The 20,974-nt window shown below is 40.3% G+C and overlaps 1 protein-coding gene and 1 long non-coding RNA gene across 2 annotated transcripts in view; one reads left to right on the forward strand and one right to left on the reverse strand.

Annotated features, from left to right (window-relative positions):
• Nucleotides 1-18,772, forward strand: part of LOC310756455 — a 351,789-nt gene extending 333,017 nt beyond the window's left edge. Inside the window, exons 2-3 of the long non-coding RNA XR_014544884.1 lie at nt 17,342-17,461; nt 18,634-18,772. This is a non-coding gene — a long non-coding RNA (uncharacterized lncRNA). The remainder of the gene's footprint in view (nt 1-17,341; nt 17,462-18,633) is intronic.
• On the reverse strand, nt 17,520-18,385 carry LOC310756341 (putative CENPB DNA-binding domain-containing protein 1). Its single transcript, XM_083600170.1, has 2 exons — nt 17,799-18,385; nt 17,520-17,768 (listed from the first exon to the last, which is right to left on the reverse strand). Exons 1-2 carry the CDS (start codon nt 18,318-18,320, stop codon nt 17,523-17,525), a joined length of 768 nt encoding a protein of 255 aa, XP_083456296.1. The 5' UTR covers nt 18,321-18,385; the 3' UTR covers nt 17,520-17,522.
• Nucleotides 18,773-20,974: the final 2,202 nt, after the last annotated feature.

Genomic DNA, 20,974 nt, shown 5'->3' on the forward strand with positions numbered 1-20,974 from the left:
CACATAATTTGTCTACCACGCCTTATGGACATACCCACAAGAACAGGTACATCTGAACAAGACAGATGAATTGGCCTCAAAGCTTGGGGTAGTCCCTTAGAGGCACACGCCAAAAGAACACTCAGTCCTCACATCATTATGTAGAAGCAAAATGTTGCCGTTATATTCACTGCTTCAGTGTAGCTTTGTTTTTCATGACTGTAACAAAGGTGGGGGGAGTGTTTCGCATTGTCTGAAATGTAAAATGACCACTCCACACCCTCCCCAGCCCTTTCAGGAAATCCTGACTAAGACTGGTATCCACCACCTTAACAGTTTTCTCCCGTTTAACTGGAAATTATACAGTTTGCGGTACAATGTTCTGCTAAGTTGGGAACCTATGCAGTGGTCTTTTTCTTTCCCCCCTAGGGGCCAGTTTTCCTAGCCTCAGCCTTAGCTGGCTTTAAGCTTGTCAAGAAAGAAAGAAAGAAAGAAAGAAAGAAAGAAAGAAAGAAAGAAAGAGAGGTTATTAAAAATGTTCCAGCCTTTCAGTAACTGGGCCTGCTAGGCACAACAGTGCAATACTATAGGGACCCTTTCCCCTATTTAGTCATGTCATTTGGCACATTGCCTATAGCTAAGAATGAGATACCATCTGTTATGTGTTCAGAATGGTAGTCTAGTGAATTTCAGCTCCTTGCTTTTTACAACCTAAAACAAAAACGGATTATACCACCTTGTTCAACATTCACATTCATTTGTTTCTCTCTGTTAACCCTCATTTAAATGGTTTATCATTTTACTTAATTTTTATAATCATTTAGAAGATCATTTAGAATGGCAGAGGGCTGAGGTGCTTATGGTGACTGGGCTATTCTAATCCTTGTTGAATTCCCTTGATATTTTGCTTCATTGCCTGTTGAATAAAAAGCCAACCCCCCCCCCAAAAAAAAACAGTGAAGGGGAAGGGAGGGGGGAATCCCCTGAAATGAGTGACAGGGTGCTAATGTGCAATAGTTAGGGTTACAGTGAGACTACCAGACCGCTTTCAATTTCAGATTTTAATAATTTTTACATTAGACAAAATCAGCATATTAATTTGCTACAAAAGATTGTAATATAATAAAATGCACTCCGAGCAGTCAGAAAACTCTTGGCCAATTCCTTAAAGACTTGAAATGGATATTGTGTGTGTAGTATAATTGCTTCATAACGATATTCTCAGAGATGGGTTGTGCCACAGCGAGAGGGTCTGAATTTCATTCCCCCAGTGCTTTTCATAAGCCAGATGAAAACTACTCTTAACAATCCTATGCATATCTATTTTGAAGCAAGGCCCCTTGAATTGAATGTGATTTATTTCCAGGTAAGCGTGTATAGGATTATGCACATAGTTTGTTCAAAGGCGTGTGTGAGCATTTGCATTTTGTGCATGTAGCAGCTCTCCCACTGCAACCCCCTTGTACCCTACCCTTTCCTTCCTCTTCCAGCCATGGAGGTGTTCAGATGTATTCTAACTACATTCAGTTAAACGTGGCTAGAATTGAAGCACTGGCTCTTATCTTTAAAGACATCAGTGATTTGGGACCTGGATATCTGAAGGCCCTGCTTGTATGTTATGGTCATCTGAAGAGGTCCTGTTAAAACTATGAGATGAACCTTGCTTGATCAGACTGATGTCCAGCATTCTCTTCTCACAACAACCAACCAGGCATGAGTGCAGTTGGCCTTTCCCACTTGTGATCCACAATACAACAACTGGCATTCAGAGGTATATTGCCTCTAACACTAGAGTTAGGACACAGCTGCCATGGCAGGCAGTCAATGATAGCCTTGTTCTCTATACATTGGTCTTATCCCTGTTTAAAGCCATCACTATCTCTTGTGGTAGTGAATGCCAGAGTTTAACCCTGAGGTCCAGCGGCGAGGGCCTTCTGATGGTTCCCTCACTGCGAGAAGTGAGGTTACAGGGAACCAGGCAGAGGGCCTTCTTGGTAGTGGTGCCTGCCCTGTGGAACGCACTCCCATCAGATGTCAAGGAAATAAACAACTATCTGACTTTTAGAAGACATCTGAAGGCAGCCCTGTTTAGGGAAATTTTTAATGTTTGATGTTTTATGGTGTTTTTAATATTCTGTTGGGAGCTGCCCAGAATGGCTGGGAAGACCCGCCAGATGGGCGGGGTATAAATAAATCATCATCATCATCATCATCATTATCATGTGCTGTGTGAAGAAGGAACTCCTTCTGTGTGTCCAAGCATTCGGATTCATTGGCTGACCCTGAGTTCTAACCTTATGAGAAAGGGAGAAAAACTCAATATCCACTTTCTCCACACTATGCCTATATGCACTTTGTGTCCCTGCAGAAGATAGGGACATCACACAGCACAGGCCTTTTCATCCGCAGCACATGGACTTTGGAACTCTTTCCGGCAGGAAAACTGTCTATCTACCACACTGGACACATTTAAGCACTGGGTGAAAATGACATGCATTTTATGGTATTGCTTGCTGATCTTTTTAAGCTGTTATCTTGTTGGTTTTGCTGTTGGATTGGTTGTGTTGTTTAGTGTTTTGAATATCAGGTTGTCGTTTTAATTGGTTCGGTTTTTGCTATTGATTGTAAGCCACCTTGAATATCCTTTCTGGGTAGAAAATATGGGATATAGGTATTATAAATTAATAATACAGATAAGAAATTCTCATTTCTAACATGAAATGCACACTTTATAATTATCTATCTATCCATTGCAAAATATGTAAAGAAAGAACAAGCAATGTTTCATTTCTATTAAGTGATTCATACGGTAGAATTCTCATAATGCTAGATTCTAATATAAATAAGCTCCATTAGTATATGTCCACACTGAAGTATCCCTAGAGCTAAACCATCAGCCTGACCTTCTTATCTGAATGCTAGTTTTTCTGAGAACAACAATGCAAAATCACATATTAGTACTAATTTGGCACTGTCTTTTCCTGTCACAATTGTTTTTACATCCAGCTCTTTGTTGCCCTTCAAACAGATGCAGTGGGATTTTATAGCAAATGTCTTTTCTGGCTTTCTCTATATCTTTTCCTTTTTCCCCCCTTTCAAAAATCCCTGGATGTTTAGATAAGCTTGACAGTAGCTCATAGGCACTCTGTATATTTGCTTTTATTTTGCTTTCCCTTTCTGATTGTCATTCTTTTAAGAACAATGGGTGTGTATGGGCCTCCTCTCATGCAGGTGCATTTATGTTACATTCTGAAAGCATAGCTACATGCTTCTAGCTGCTACTTTACCTGATAGAAATTGCATTGGCACACAAAGGCAAATCTTTGCAAATGAAAGGTAGTTTTAAGGGAGATCATTCAGTATCAAAACTTGCATGAGCGTTATGGGGAATGGAAAGAGCCAAATCATTTACTTGTAATGCTGAGTTGTGACTAACCATTGATTTAACTAAACACTTTGAACTATGAGCCTCAATAACTAAGGGACTGGAAATCTAGATCCCAATTTGACGCTATATCTGTAATCTAGCAGTTACTGTTCAATGACTGTTTGCTTATACATTTCTGTTTTCTTTATATGCACTAACAGAGCACCAATTTTTCAATCAGTATTTTAAGCCACCCTTCACAGTTCCACTTTTCTAGAAAATTCACTGTAAAATCATTGGGTTTAAATGCAGCTTTGAAACAGCTCATAATTTCTACCACTAGAGAGCACTACAATATTAAAAGCTTCCTTGCCTTTTGTGAACATTTTCTTATTTCCTTATTGAAAACAGAATCGATTGGCTTTATAATTCTGCCCCTAATAAGATTCTAAAATATATAATTGGGATTATCTTGAAGGGTAAAACACCATTCAAAAGATGAAGAGAGTCCCTCTCTCCACTGACTCACACACTTAATTTAATATTCTCCCTGCAGCATTTCCCACTTTTCCATTTAAAAGTGTGTGTTTTTTTCTGAGGCATTAGAAACTGCTGCAGCAAACATCAAATGAAGCCCCAGCTGTGCACACCATAAATCACCACATGCACAAAACCTTTGACTTGCACCCTAAAGATTAGGAAAATAAGCATACCTAAAATTTACCGGTAAATATGATCCAGACAGCTTATGAGAACAGCATTTGGTTCCGTTAAGATCTTCAGAAGGCATCATAGCAGACAGAATACCATGACATCCACATTTCCATGTATTCACCTATGCACACTCACAGAATTCTTACTGAACCAGTATTGTTCAAGTGTAGCATTCTTGGTACAGTGCTATAAAAAGGTAAAGGTACCCCTGACAGTTAGGTCCAGTTGCAGACGACTCTGGGGTTGCAGTGCTCATCTCGCTTTACTGGTCGAGGGAGTCAGTGTACAGCTTCCGGGTCATGTGGCCAGCATGACTAAGCCGCTTCTGGCGAACCAGAGCAGCGCATGGAAACGCCATTTACCTTCCTGCTGGAGCGGTACCTATTTATCTACTTGCACTTTGATGTGCATTCGAACTGCTAGGTGGGCAGGAGCTGGTACCAGGCAATGGGAGCTCATCCCTTTGCGGGGATTCGAACCGCCAACCTTCTGATCAGCAAGCCCTAGGGCTCTGTGGTTTAGACCACAGCGCCACCCGCATCCATGCTATAACCGCTTGTAAAACAGACAAGGGAACTGAATCCCAATAACATACAAACTTTAATTCAAATGGGCTAAATCAGATGGATAAATAGATATTAAAAGCAGTTTCTAACATAATTTCCTCCACATCAGATATGATTGTTGTGGGCACTGATCCAGTTCTAGTGATGGGTAAGTTGTCTCAAATTGTAGCTAGTGATCCAGGATGCCATGGGAATGTTCATGAGCATTGATTATAACAGCTAGTCATCCATCATGAATCCCATCAGCATCCACATCCAAAACACATATCCAGGCAGTTTAGTGAGTCCCAGATTAGCACTTCTTTGCTGGATCTTCATGGCAAAACAATAACATGGACCAGATGATTTCAAGCAAGGTAACTAGAAGGCCAAAGCGCTGATGCTGCGAAAAGTAGACTCAATATAATATATGATATTACTAAAAGCGTCTTTTTTATTCTTTCTAGTGCAAGATCAGTGATTTCTTTCTCTCTTTTTTTAATAGTGTTCATACAGTATCGTGGGAGCCTGAACTAAGAAAAGGAATTGCTTTTGGTGCTCCTAATCATATTATTCAAGTCCCCTGCCCAAATCCAATATGTCTCTTGGCTGTGTCTTAATGGTTCACATCTGTGGCAATAAATATCAAATGCATGGAGAAAAATAGTGAAGGAAACTCCATTGTGATAATGAGATTACTCTGGAAATAAAGCGCTGGATTACTGAAATCTAATTTGGAAGTGATAAAGTGCATACGATTGCCAAGTAATTATTTCTGCAGAGTCCTTTTCCATGAGGAAAAGGTCTGTGATTAGACATTACACTATGTTAATGTCACTGGAGCTTGACCTTGGTGCGAATGGGCAGAATATTTTGTGGCAAATAACAAATCAGCATTCAATGCTGTAGTCAGACTGTGAATTTAGGGCTCAGGGTTGTGTTGGTCCCACAACATCAGAGATAGATCCAAATGATACAATTTATTGAGTCAACTGTGTTTGTCTAAAGTTCCGGGGCAGGGAGCAGCCTTATCAATGCTAGTTGGTTGTCTTCAGCCAATTTGGGGCATTTGAAGACTATGCTGGACTAGTGGTTACCAATTTCCTGTGCAGGAGCCCTGCATCTCTTGTGTGTGTGTGTGTGTGTGTGTGTGTGTGTGTGTGAGAGAGAGAGAGAGAGAGAGAGAGAGAGAGAGATTCATTCCATGAGTTGATAGGGCAGTAGAAATACATTCATCTTAAATTCAAAATCATATTGCACATATTGACTGTATTTGACTGCAGACATCTTTTATTTGATCTTATTTGCTTTCTTTAATTAATGAAGCCTGCAGGCTCAGTCATTGTCTCATGATGAAGAAGGAGAAGGAGAACTGAAAAGTGACAGTGTATGAAATTTCCTGCATGTGACTACCAAGTGAAAGTCTGAAAACTCAGGGATCTACCTGTGACTGTTTGTTGCTGTTTAAATGAGATGTCCCAAAAGTGGGGCAGCAAATGAGCAATCATATATATGCATTTTTGAGACATTCATTCCCCCAATTACAGATATCATACAGTCTTTAGGATTCAAGATGGCACCATCAACACCATTACTTTTAGTGATGCTTTCATCCAGTCAAAAAAGTCATGATGCCAAAATCAGGAAGTACAATGGAAATAAGGCCACCAGCAGACTAGCTGCACAGAAGTATCAGGGAGGGAAGTTATTTTCACTGGGTCTACTGGACATGGGGAAAATATTAAACTCCTCCATCCTTGTGTTGTGATTCTGATCCCTGTGCACTTATTTTTTAAAATAAAACACATTAAATGCACACACACACCCTTAATGTATTGTCTAGTTTTGCCCTCATCTGGATAACAGACTGAACTATGTGAGGGGCATACAAAATTTCCAGGTACTTTTATACTGATGTCTCATATACTAGTAAGCCAGAACTGTAGCAAAAAGCCTTCTATCAGCCTTCCATTTCTCTCATTCTGGCAATCTATATTTCAAAAAAGAATATATATTTTTTGCTTCTAAAACATTCACCATTTTAAATTAGAGGTTGTACAGTTGATTTAAGCCATATAATAATAATTTAGCTAATATCTGAATTTTAATAGTGCCAAGACAATACAATCAAAACATTCTGAGTTGGGGTAAGCAGTTGCTGCCCCAAGAACCACACACCTGTTAAGCTGTAGTATTTGGCATAATGGCTGCTACATCTCATTGATATTAATGGAATTATGCTGGCATAAATCCAAGTACTCTGACGTCTGTTTTATGAATTGCTGTAAGAATTTTAAATGCATTAGAAATTAAAGCCAGTAAATCTCTATGTGTCAGTAGATTAAACATTTGATCTATGAAATCAAGATGGCAAATGCAGCCAACAGATTTAAAAACACTGGTATTAATATAAACATGAGTTCTGGTGAACCAGGACTACAAGTTTATATTACATTTATTTTATTTTTTAAAAAATTGGATCCTGCTATCCAGCTTTTGTAATATTAATTACCATGCATAAAATTATATGACAAAAACTGAAATCTAACATTGATAAGAACATAAATATCAACAAAGCATAGAATTGTAGGATTGGAATGGACCATATCCAGTCCAACCCCTTGCAATGCAGGAATCTTTTGCCCAACTTGGGGTTCAAACCCATAACCCTGAGATTATGAGTCCCATGTTCTACAAAGCAGAGTAGCAGCCTAATAAGGAAGCAATCTTGGCAGTCACTGTTCATTCCTCACCTGAAACAAAGCCATTTTGAGCTTTGCGGTAGGAAGCACCCACCACCTCCTTGCTAGACATTCTAGATCAACTGAAGTTTCTGAACAGTTCTTCAAGGGCAGCCCCATATACAGCACATAAAAGTAATCCAAAAGAAATGAAAAATGTGACTGCCTAAACAAAATAAATGCACCTTACCTAGTTTTAAGTATTAAAAAAACCACAAAATTTAAGTCACTAACCCCACTTTTTTTAGGTGCTTTTGGCTGCAATCCCATATGTCCTTACCTAGCAGAAAGCCGCATCAAATTCGCTGAGGTTTACTTCCGAGGGTAAGGATTGCATAATTAATACTATTTAAGAAGCGATCCTATAATGTTTCTTGGGAGCAATTTTGAATTGAAATCAGCAAGTCTTACTTTTAAATAAGCACATACCAAGTTAGTCTGTTATGGTATTATTACAGGACACTCTAAAGGCAAAGCACAATGGCACTGAGTTGGTTGCCATATTTCAAAAAGTGAAAATCTGGGCTTTCGACTGCAGTATTCCGCCTATGTTTTATGGTGGAAAGTCTGTCTACAAAACTGATTTAGTTTTTTTTAATGCTACCATTTGCTTTTAAATGAAAGAACTAGATGGCCTTATTATTCTGTCCGTTCAAAATTTGAAACAACCCTTTCTCAGTGTGATCTGTATGTCCATGACATCAGCATAAGTGGCTATTGCTAGTTGGGTTTAACTGAAGAACCTCTCTGTGAAGTAAGCTCCATTGAGATGAAGAGACCTTGCTTCCAATAAATGTGTCTATGGTCAAGGTGTCAGTGCCATAAAAACTAAAGGGACAAGCTAGGGAGACTCATGCCATTATCTTATACATGCTTACCTGAGAATAAGCCTTATTTTACTTAATGGGACCTACCTTTAGGTATGCATGGGACTGTGCTGTAAAAATACTTTCACAAAAACTATATGCTTGTCAGAATATTAGGTAGCTCTGGGACTTGGCAGTGAGGCTTGGACTGGGGTCTCTGCTTGGAGCCAGTTCAGTGATGCTAGTCTTGGGCAGAAATTTGTTTTCATGCCTACCTAATTCTTCCTGATCTGAAGACATAAAGAAGAGCTTTGGGGCTGAATTATGCTTTGAAAACCCATGCCCCCTATTCTCCAAACATGGAGGGAGGATGGAAAATCATGATCATCGTAACATTATTAAGTTGTGCACAGTTAAACTATGAAACTCATTCTCAGTGGAGGCAGTGATGACCACCATCTTAGATAGCTTTAAAAGTGGATTAGACGAATCCACAGAGGAGTCGGCCTAGCTATGTTCTGCTTCCACATTTGGAAGCAGAAATGCTTCTGAATTCTAGTTGCTGGAAACCACAAGAGGCTGAACCCTGTCATTCCTGTTGGCTCTGGGATTCAGCCAACTGAGACCGGATTCAAAATTAAGCCCAGAGGCTAATGAGGAATCTTATTAATTTAAGAAAAAGTTGTGAAGTATCCAGAGGGGGAGAGATGTTTGTGGCCTGTGTGAGCCAGAGCTTTTGGTGATTCTTGTGGCCAGAACTGAAGGGATGTGGGGTGGGTTTATTATTGTCCCAGGCTTTTGAACTCGGTATTTCTCTCTCTAAAAAAACGTCAGAGCGGGCCTCTATTTCTGCGTCTCGGCTGTAAGGATTTATTAATGCCTTTACAGATTTCAATCTGCCAGCCGTGGATACATATGAAAGATTTTCTCAAGGCAGTTATGAGACTCTAATGGGTTAAATTAACCAGGCAGTATAAATGTAAGCTGAACATATGGTCCAGGCCCTTGGAGGGTTTTGGAGAAATGTCTGGTAAAACAAGTAAAGCAGATCCTTGGAGAACACAGTGTCAGTGTGAAAATGCCCCCTCCCCTCCCCACTTGTTTTTTTTTTTTAACCACCAAAAAAAGATCAGGTTGTCCACCATAATTTCACCTGTCTGCCTGTTCACAATGATACAGGAAGATAAATTCTGCTTAATAGAGACAAAGAGGAGCAGAAGTGCAAAGCCTACTGGGGATACTGGCATGAGACAGAGGAAGGTGAGAAACCTTGCACAGCTCTCTAACTCAAATGGAAACAAAAGAAAATGTGAGGTGAAGCAAAAGGGGGAGAGAAACAGTTTCCATGAGCATCCTTTTTTCCTTCTCTTTGTCCTTAATTGTAACACTTCAGACCTAATGAGTTCAGTAAATGAGATATATTGAGTTCCTTAAATGAAATGCCCCACCACTGTAAGACTTGTCAGACTGAAATCCTTTCTGGGAGTTTTCTACTTTTAAAAAAAATTAGCCAAGGAAGCAGGTCATTTTTTTAATGCTACTTGGAAAGAAGGAATCGTGAAATGCAAGTATATGTTTAGAAAAGCAAGGAGTTCCAAAGCTTTAGGAAGGCTCAGGTGGCCTGCTGAAATCCTAACCCCACTTACCTGGGAGTAGGGATGAGAGAAAAATTTGATTCATTTCTAATTTACAGCAGAATTTGTCAAATTTCAGAAACAATATGGGAACCAAAACACAACCGTGCTTTGAGATTTGCACATATCCAACATTTAAGATGCTGTAAACCAAAGAATGTTTACAAAAATGCATATATTAGGGGAAAATGTGCAGAACAATTAATACATTAGTGAAAATAACATACAGAAACACATTATATTCAGAGAAATTGCTTGCAAAAAAATACGTACAATAGTCAAAACTGCATACAAAAATCTGTTTACTAGGAGAAATTCACACTAGCATTCTAGAGAATTTTCATGAAGATTCTTTTTTAAACAAAAATCACAAAATGCTGCAAGCTTATGTGGTTAGATTATATCTGATATTTCTTCAGCATTTATTCTTATATGTTTGCAGGGAGGTTATATAAGCATTTATCCTGCCTGTGGGTAGATTTGTTGTTGCCAGGTGGTTGTTTTTTCAGTTACAAGAACCTATTGCTGAAGGACCAAGTGTATTGCAGCAGAAGTGTGCCAGTTAATTAGCTAATTACAAACATGGGTGGGGGGAACTATGCTTTTATACTAGAGTATAACATGGTAAGAAAATACACTATTATAAAATATGGTAATAAAATGACCCCAAATACATCATTGTGAAAACAGTTACACCAGGCTTTGCTAAATTGATGTCCTCCAGATGTTTTGAACTACAACTCCCATCAGCTCCAGATTCCACAGTATAGACTGAATTGCAGATCAGGTGTGTTAATGGGATAATAACACTGGCTTAACTTCTCTCATGCCAAGTGTTTGAGTCTGCTCGGTAAAGAATACAACCGCACATAAAAAATTATGAGTGAATGCATATTGGAATATCTACAGAGAGGTGCTTACATCTCCTAAGTTTTCTTAAATCAAATATATAAAAAGAAAAAAGGGGGTATCTATTTTCAATACTAAGCCAACAAAAAAAAATCATTTTCAATGGGAAAAAACCCTACCTTCATATCTTCTCATATTGTGAAATCAGTTACACGTGGTTTTTTATTTGTAGACAATAAAACACTTAAATACCTCGTTGCTTTCAAATAAAGTTCTTTAACTGGCTGTTGGAAAACACCCAGAGACAAACAGGCTGTAAAAGGCACTGGACTCAACCACTTTATTTCTAGTGTCAAGTCATGCTGTTTCATTCATGCTTTACATTAGAAGCAATCAGTGACCATGAACCCCTCAGGCCGAGTCCTGCTCTCTTGCAGGGATTAGGAATCTGAGACCTGTCAGCCAAATCAAGCCATCACCCCATTCTCCACCTCAACCATAGAGATATATTTGATGAGCATCTCTAGTCCAAGGGCGGCTGGACACAGCCCTCCAGGCATCTGTCTAACTTCTACCTCTGGATAAGCCAAGGTGGACTGGATTCCCACCCCACAGCAAAACCGAAGTAAGTTTCCTGAAATGGCATGATAGTTCCGGAGCAAATGATTGCATCCAAGAGAAAGAAAATGATAAGGCTGATCAAGCCTTAGTTAGCGCTGTATGAGGTTTCTGGTAATGCAGCAATACATCATGATATCACAAACCCAACAAGGATGTAAAAGAATATTCAGAATAAGAGGGTGGAGTTTGGGGTGTGTGCATGTGCAAACACAGGAGTCTTGGCATCACGAAGCACATTCTAAATGGAAAAAGACCAGCAATTGAGACCCTGCTGAGGTAAGAGTCACATTTTTCCTAGGTAAACAATTTACTGCTAGGAAAGAATCACTGGAATAGAAGGGAGACCTTCATACATGGACTTCATGAAGCATTTGTTCTGAAAAACAAAACAGGATCCTTTAAAATAAAACAATTAGTTCAATAAGTGGGCCTTTATTTTATGTACTATAACTGATAATAATAAAAATGCTTCAATTCTATCTTTTTTAAAATAAAAAAATAACATTTTGCGGCATGATTGAGCATTTAGGTCTTAAGGGAGCATGGGAAATGTTAATAGTTGATAAGCAATAGACGAGTACAAATGAGATAAATGTTATTTTCAGATCAGAGTGTGTTTTCAATGAGACCTCTAAATTGCCTCCTTAGACGTGCCCAGTACTTTACAATTTCTGGCTCTAAGCCACTTGCATGCAGTTAATTCATATGTTAACATGCAGGCTTATGCATTCTTATTTTTCTCTAATGAGGTTTCATAGTATATTCTGATTTGCTGATGTTTACAGAGAATTAAAAAAAAATTGATTGGTTACTTCCCTTCCCAGCAATTCTGCACTTTGATTGGCCCTTGGGTGGTGGCTAAGCAACCAAGCTGAGAGTTTCTGAAACAAGTGGCAGCCCTCAGAACAGCAGGGGCCTGCAAGGGAAGAGGCTCTGGGATCAATTAAAATGCCATGCTTTTCCAGGCTGGTTTCCAGAGCATCTGTACATGATTCCACATAAATTTAGGGAATTAAAGATCAGACAAAGGTAAACAGTTCTGTGCTATGGTTAGCATGGAATTAAAATGAAGGGATGAAATATGACAAGGCTATTCAGCCTGGGGCCAGACTTACACCATTTGTTTGAATTTTAATTTTACATCCAATTTCTCTATTATTTTAAATACAGTCATGAGCTGTTTTTAAAAATCTTAGGTGAGCAGGGATAGATTGAACCTGACTTTTTTTTTTAAGAGACTTTTCCAATACATCCAAACTGGAGAACATGAAAATGTGGGAGGTTTTCAAATGCAGTAGATGCACATTATTGAAATAAAAGCTAAATATATTTTACAAATATTTTTTCCAGTCATGACAAGGGTGGGGGGGTATATATATAGAGAGAGAGAGATCATTGAGGTTACAGAATTTTGGCTCACATCTTCCTATACGAAAAGCCTATTTGTAGTTTTACTGAGTTCTAATTCATAATAGTTGTACAACACAAAAAATGCAATGAAATAAACTGCACTCCTTCCCACTTGAGAGAGTAAAGAACCCGCCTGTCCTCTCTTCTGTCTGTTATACTTAATGAGCAAAATGTTGATCATTATGATGAGCAGCAAAAGAGAGAGACTTGACTTTGCAAGGTTCTGGTCACCTACACTATGATACAGCTCTGCTGGGGGGGGGGGGCGTTTATCCATTAACCACTGAAAAGACATGCATTTTGCACAAAAGGATTCACTGGATCCTGTGTAAGATGCTTCTGTGAGTGGAAGATGGGCCACCAAGCAATAGATGGCATGACAAAGGTATCCCCAAAGTTTACTTCTCCATTTTACTTCCCCACCCCCAGTAAAGAGAGAAGAAATAGTGGAATATAGGTCAGAGAGAGACATAGAATCTGAATTTAATACAATAACACAGATGCCCATCTTGTGTACAGAGCATCTCTTGCACATTAGTTCCCTGGAACAGAGCACTCATATTGTGTCATATCTTGGCTGAAGGCAGTTTTTATACCATATGCCAACTTTCTAAGCATTAGGATGCTTGTAAAAGTTGGTTTTATCTGGCCAGTTATAGAGTGTGTGCTTTGTGGGAGGGTATATACTTGCATCTAATTTCAGAAGGTCAAGATTTGTACGCATAATCAGACATATCTTTCTCTTGGATGCTATTTAGTAATTAGATTATCAAATCCATCACAGCAAATATAGTGATATTAAAATAGACCTAACTAATAAGTTGTCATATGGCTGTGAGCTGCCTGGTTTGTTTTTAAAAAGAAAAAATCCTGTGAAGAATGAACCACAATATTCATTGCACTGCAACATAAGGATGATGCTATATCATTACATAAATGTTCTAAGCCTTGTAACACAACCAATCTCAATGGCTTCCAGAGCAACCTGCTCCATGGACAATTTTGTGTATGTTGCAGAGCAATTATTGAGGTATGAACAAAGAACTCTCAGTTCAGGAGGCTTCTGGTTCAAGCCCAGGTTTTCTTAACAGTTCCAGTCTACTACAGCCTCCGTACACTGAAGTCCCAACAAACGTTATCACTTTGCAAGGCATTTAAGGTTTATCAAATAAATCTATGAACCCGAGCCATCATAGTTGTCTCTTGTTTGTTTTACTGGTAAGATTTTTTTTTTTAGTGGAAAGAAATAAAAAGACAAATGAGCTATAATTGCTGACATTCAAAATATCAAGCTGGTGTAAGGAATGTGCAGTCCTCTACATGTTTTTTCCCCCAGACCACAACTCCCATCATCCCTAACCATGGGCCACGATGACTAGGCCTGATGGAAGTTGCAATCCAGCAACATCTGGAAGACCATATGTTCCCCTCCCCTGCTACAAAGTGATATCACTGAGGCTTCTTGTATCCGAGAGACTGGGGACTCAGCTATACAGCTGCAAATAAAACATTTTAAGTGTGTTTTAAGTGCAATATACAATGTGACACTAGATGGTGATTGTGAGCCTAATGGAAAATTCAATGTCTTTTTTAAAACGCTTTTTAAAAAAGGCATTTTCAGAACTTTTTTTATATGTGTGTAGATTCCACCTGTGTGTTTACACTATTTGGGAAAGGACCCCGCTCAGTTGTAGAACATCTGCCTTCATACAGAAAATACCAGGTTCAATCCCAGACACACAGGTGGTAGGGTTTGGAAGGAACCCTGTCTGAAACCCTGGAGAGCTCTGTCATTCACTTTTGAAAATATTGAGATAGATGGACCAATGGTATAAATCACCATCCTATTTTCTATTCTTGAAGTGTTTACACACACACACACCTCATCCATGCTCTGGTGACCTTCCATTTTGACTACTGCAATGCACGGTCTATGGGATTGCCCTTGAAGATGATTCAGAGGTGGCTACTAGGCTGGTAAGTGGGGCAGCCTGATGAAAACATCTGTCACTGGTCCTGAAAATGTACTGGCTGTCAATGAGCTACCAGCTGGAATAAAAGGTGCTGGTGCTAGTATTTAAAGGCCGCAACAGCTTGGTACCCAAGTTCCTAAACAAGTGCCTTCCCGATTATCAACCATCTGAGACTATGATAGGCAGGTGAAGCCTGCTTATCAGGGGCTGCCCAGCTGGCACTTACCTGTGACAAGGTCTTTTCACTGCGAGTTCCATGTTTGTGGAATGCCCTTTCTATTGAGGTGCATCTGTCTCCCACATTATTGACTCTCAGGATAAATTTAAAAACATTCCTCATTATCCAGGCAACCCTGAAACCAGTAGATGAGATAGTTAACTGTTTTTAACATGTTTTAAAACTGATTTGGATTTTTTTAAAACTGTATTTTTAGTGTTAAATCTGCTGGCCTGGGCTCCCTCAGGAAGAAGGCTGTGATATAAATTGGATAAATGAATAGTGATTTATTTGTTTGCTTGTTTTCAAAATTAAAAAATAATCTTGCAAGTTGATCTTGGTACGCATTTTTATAAGCACACTGATGACATCAAGATTTTAAGGATCTATCTGCTACTTAATGTATGAGAAGCTGCAGACTCAGGTGACTGGCTTCTTAACAGCAAGCATTTAGATAATCATACTTCTTGTGTTAGTACTTCTCATAAATTTGGGACTGTTCACACCTGAATACAGCAGCTTTGGCATTCAAATGAAATAGTAATTATCACACGCAGTACATAGACTAACTCTGGAAAATGTAGAAGAAATGAAGCAATTATCATGGAAGTGCAACTACTCTTTCCTCTGTCAAAGGATGACTTCATTTTGGAAAGCAATATTATGCCTTGGGCCACATTCAACCAATTCTTGTTGCTGCTTAATAAGCTCAACTCTGACCTCAAGAATGGATTTAATTATACATAGAAAGCACAGCCTTCTCTATTGTATTGTATTCTCCTTTCATATTTTTGAAGGCACTGTGGAGACTGTAGGAACAAAAACAAAAAAATACTAAGATGGAGTCTGTATAAATTATATTAAAGCATCGTTGGCAAAAGTAAATGTAACCAAAATTCCAACCCAAAACTGGGAATTATCTTACCTGGCCAAGGGGCTAAATTATTGTCTGAGATGTATGTCTTTGAATAAGGCCATCTCTGCCAAGATAGGGTCACAGTTGGTGTATCAGCTTAAAATGACAAAAAGTGCTTCGCACCACTGAGATTATACGGGCCTTCAGTGACAAAACTGGATCTGTAAGCACACCTAAACTGTGGAGCTGATCTTCTAAGGCCAGTGAAACTCCATTAGAACAGACTGAGCACCACACATCTGAGTAGATGAACCATCCACTAAGAGCACCACCATCTTCTCTAGACTGAGTCTCAGTTTATTAACCCTCATCCAGGGAAAACTTTTACCCAGATGTTGCATTCCCAACCACTGAGACTAACCATTATTGATAGACCAGTCCTACATTAATTTTGTAATTAGGTATGGGTGAGTTGCATCTTTTCCAGTTCAGCAATAAAACTGTCCTGAGGTCATTAACTCATGTTTGTGACCGTGTTCAGCTTTAGGAAACCCTGAGTATCACCATCTCAGCTGCCTATGGGGAAACTGAGGGAGACCTTCATAGGGTGGCAATGACCCGTTGAGTCTGATAGACTATAATGTGAAACCCAGAGAGACTAATTACTGGTTTCTCTGTGGGATACATCTAGGGCAACCAAATTAACATACTGTTATGAATAAAAGAGGATTATAATGTTTTGTCCAAGGCTTTTCACTCAATAAATCAATGCCTCAGACAGATCAGGATCTCTGCAGAGCCTTGTCTGCTTAAAGGGGCCTATTCGACATCTCATACTGGAGACAAACGGCATTCATGAAACACAAAGTCCATTGCTTATGGAGAAACTCAATAAGGAGTATGCTTCATCATGTATGAAACCCCCCAAGTCTCTACATTTATCATATGATAATGATTAAGAATTGACAAGGCTAGATTTTTTTCATTGAACATTTCACATACCACAGTGAAAAACTCCAGATTCAGTTCAATGAAATAGACTGTGCAAATCAGACAGATTTGTATACCATTACATATTGTGTATTACATTCACAATATCCTATGGAGAGGTATGTGCAGAGGGTTGTATCCAGCAAAGCTATTCAGTTTGTGCAAGGACTTTCACTGGTACAAGAGAATTGTCCCTCTCACTCCTCCTCTGCCACAAATCTGTTCTTGGGGGATGAGGGAAACCCCATAACACTTGGTGGGCATAGCAGGGTGAAGGTGCACAATTTGCACTGCATAAGCAGATGTCTTTGAGTAAACAGGATAGCTTGGGATGCAACTCCAAATATTTTGGTAAGCACAGGAACAGGAAAAGAGAAAAGGCTATATGGAACATTGCATAGCTATGTGGAGGCAGAAGGCAAGGAGGTGGGAGCCACAAGGAAGAAGTACAAGGTGCGTGAAGAGCTTTGATCATTGTCAAGACTCTGAAGACCCCTGCAGGTGAAATGGTCACCTGACATCATTGCATGGGGAGGGGAAAGAGAACAATCTGGCCCACCAGCCAAACCTAGTTCCTCACCCTTGCAAGTGTGGGTATTATTCAGATTATATTTAGTCTTGGTAGTGGAGTGCCTGTAGAAAATACAGTGGTACCTCGCAAGACGAAATTAATTCGTTCTGCGAGTTTTTTCATCTTGCGAATTTTTCGTCTTGCGAAGCATGGATTCCCATAGGAATGCATTGAAAATCAATTAATGCGTTCCTATGGTCAAAAAAAGTTTTAAAATCACCAAAGTGTACAGTACTGTATATACATTTTCTAAGACTCTGGGGGACAACTCGAAGAAGGTTCCTCTTCCACTCTTTGCTTCTTGCTGAAGAACCTGTCCATGGTCTGCTGCTTCATCCGCCTTTTCAGCACCTCCCTGAAAGACGACATGACCCTCGTATCAAAAGTGTTCGCAAGGTCACGTGTCAGGTCCTTGTCAGGGTGGTGCCGCTGTGCAAAAGCCTGCACATCTTTCCACTTCTGGCAAATGTCCCTCAGTTCTTTGGAGGACAGCCACTGTGGAACGTAGACCTCCGTCGTCACAACCTCCAGGAACTCCGCTGCAAAGTCTTCAGCCGCAGGAACATCAGAACTGGCAGCCTCTCCATGCCTGACCACGCTGTGGATTCCAGATCTCGTCTTGAACCGGTCAAACCAGCCTCTGCTTGCCTTGAAGACTTCTGGCTCGCCTGAGGTTCCTGGCTGTTGCCGGACGAGGTCTGCGTGCAAGGCCTTGGCCTTCTCACAAATGACGGCCTCAGTCACTGTGTCCCCTGCACGCTGCTTCTCTTCTAACCAGATGAGCAGCAACTTCTCCACCTCCTCCAGAACAGCTGGGCGGTTCTTCACGATCCTGGTGACTCCCTTGGCTACATCAGTCGCAAGGATCTTCTCCCTCATCTTCAGGATGGTCCCGATGGTCGATGGATTACTCCCGTACTCCCTGGCGAGGTCTGTCACACGCATTCCACCGTTGTGCTTCCGGATAATCTCCTTCTTCATTTCCAGCGTAACCTTCTCCTTCTTCCTCTCGCCGGCCTCTGCAGCAGCAGTCTTCTTGGGCCCCATGGCATCACAGCTCCTACCTTCGCAAACCCAAAAAATAAATAAATCAGTGCTTCACATCCAAAAAATTCAAAAGCACCAAACCTCCTAGAAAACACCCCAACCCAAAATCCAAAAACCCCCAAAAAAGTTTTAAAAGTTTAACTTACCAAATGGCTGCAAAAGAAGTTTTGGAAAAGCTTCAAAAATCACCAAAGTCTTCAAAAACCTCAAAAAAGGCTACCACACCACGTGCTATGAGTTGCTCTTCGAAGTCAAGTCGCAACTGCACCTCTTCAAGCAATGCACCCTGGGTATTAATGGTTTTAAGAAAAAGGAAACAAACTTGCAAGACATTTTCGTCTTGCGAAGCAAGCCCATAGGGAAATTCGTCTTGCGAAGCAACTCAAAAAACAAAAAACTCTTTCGTCTTGCAAGTTTTTCGTCTTATGAGGCATTCGTCTTGCGGGGTACCACTGTACTTGGGAAAGCAACAGAGACAAGCCCAGAGCTTTCCCCAAAATGCAGTTTTATTAAGAAAGTATAACAAGATGGCCATGTTAAGTGCAAAGCTTCCCCAAATAATGGAGAAGGGGAGATGGAGGGTGAGCAAACAACATATCTGACTTACTCCCTGAAAGCAGGAGCTGTGAAGTTACATGTCACTGTCAAAAACATCAGTCCTGGTGTTCATAAATACTGGAGGCTCCTTTCATGAAGAATTGCCATGGACACACTAGAAAAACTGATGACATGAGCAAGGTGGGCCTCAGTCACTGCATAGCAAGCTATCGCAGATCATTAGCACTTTCAACCTTAGGCAAACAAGGCAAAATGGGAACCAAACTGAGAGGTGGTAAAAATTAGGTAGTGACTCACCACATGATGATTGATGCTAGCCACCAGTAAGGTGTGAATTCACCTTAACTATGAAAACTTTTTATGCTCTGCGCACATGACATGCAATATTCTTATCACCCTGACCGTTATTATATATCTGAGCTGTGCAGAAGGATTCATTTCTGATATTATATTGCCACTCAGTATTTCCTTTAATTATTCACCTGGAATACTTTAACAGAAACTGTCAGGCTGGAGTTCTAGCTCTCCTAACCAAAATACAGAGAAGCACTGCTCTTGTTACTGAACACAGCAGCCTCCTGCAGCAATGCACCAGATGTGGGCCAACCTACGCTACCTGAACTTCTTGTTTTAATTAAATAATATATATTAAGTGCTAGCCTTCAGTCATATTCCTGGGATGATTTACAACAGGGGTTGGGAACAAGAGCCAGCTGGCTTGCTAGATCCTCAGAAATCTACCATGGGCCACGTTGACCTTACATCGTTTGACATTGCCATGACATCAGGTGACTCAGCTTCAAAGGAAAGAATCGGGAGCACTCCCCATTCTTCCTTTCCTCCTTTGCAGGCATAGCTTGAGTTCAAGTTCCTGATTCTTCCTTTGCACCATGTTGGTACTTACTGAATTTTGCACCTTTTTCTGTCACTATATGGAAAATCCTGAAGGAGAAGAAGAAGAAGAAGAGTTTGGATTTGATATCCCGCCTTTCACTCCCTTTAAGGAGTCTCAAAGCGGCTAACATTCTCCTTTCCCTTCCTCCCCCACAACAAACACTCTGTGAGGTGAGTGGGGCTGAGAGCCTTCAGAGAAGTGTGACTGGCCCAAGGTCACCCAGCAGCTGCATGTGGAGGAGCGGAGACGCAAACCCGGTTCCCCAGATTACGAGACTACCGCTCTTAACCACTACACCACACTGGCTCTCAACCAGCACCTTTTTCTGTCACTATATGGAAAATCCTGAAGGAGAGGGAGGGAGGTCTACGCCTGGTGTTAAAAAGACAATGAGGTAGGCACCAGGTAATCCTCTCTCAGGAGTGTTCCACAACTGAGGTGCCACCACTGAGCTGGCCCTTCCTCTGATATCCATATACCTCACTTCATTTATTGGGGGCATCCATAGCAGGCCTCTCGTTGAGGATCTTAATGTATGGGTAGGTACACGTGGAGAAAGGCAGTGCTTCGTCATTCAATGGTATGAGCACAAAAGGCACCACCAAATAGAGCAGTAGAAAGGCATAACTCTGCCTCCCTCAGTACAGAGTTAAGAGCCACCGAGAGAGCAGCAACCAGGCACCACTCTCTGCCATCTCTCATTTTCTATTTTTAACAATTCCAAGCTTTCAATAAGAAGCCCTTTACAATTTTTTTGTTGGCCTTCACATTAAATATATGCGGCGATAAGTGTCTTTGCTAGCTCTTTTATAATTAAATAAAAAGGGGAAATGAAAAAAAACATTAATAGCTATGTCTAGGTGCTAGGAATAAATATGTTTTTTTCCACTTCTAGTATCTACAAAGGGAAGTGATTGTCTGTCTCTGAGTCATGGTACAGCTGATTGTTTGAAGCTTGGCATCCTTTTTAAAATTGTTGCTTCTGCAGACATCTGATGGCAATGCAGCACCATCTGTCCCACCCCCTGAAAGGATTTGGATTTGTAATCATCGCACCTTCCAATAATGCTCCACAAGCAAGGCAGAAAGATGCTAACAAGATGAATAATCTCTTCAAGTTGCATGGGTGCCCTGGCCCACACTGTATGCTCTGGAGAGAGAAAGAGGTAGTTCTTCCACTGAGTCATGGATGGCTAATTAA

This window comes from Podarcis filfolensis, assembly GCF_964270895.1.
Source record: "Podarcis filfolensis genome assembly, chromosome: 1".
In the NCBI taxonomy this organism is placed as follows: Eukaryota; Metazoa; Chordata; class Lepidosauria; order Squamata; family Lacertidae; genus Podarcis; species Podarcis filfolensis.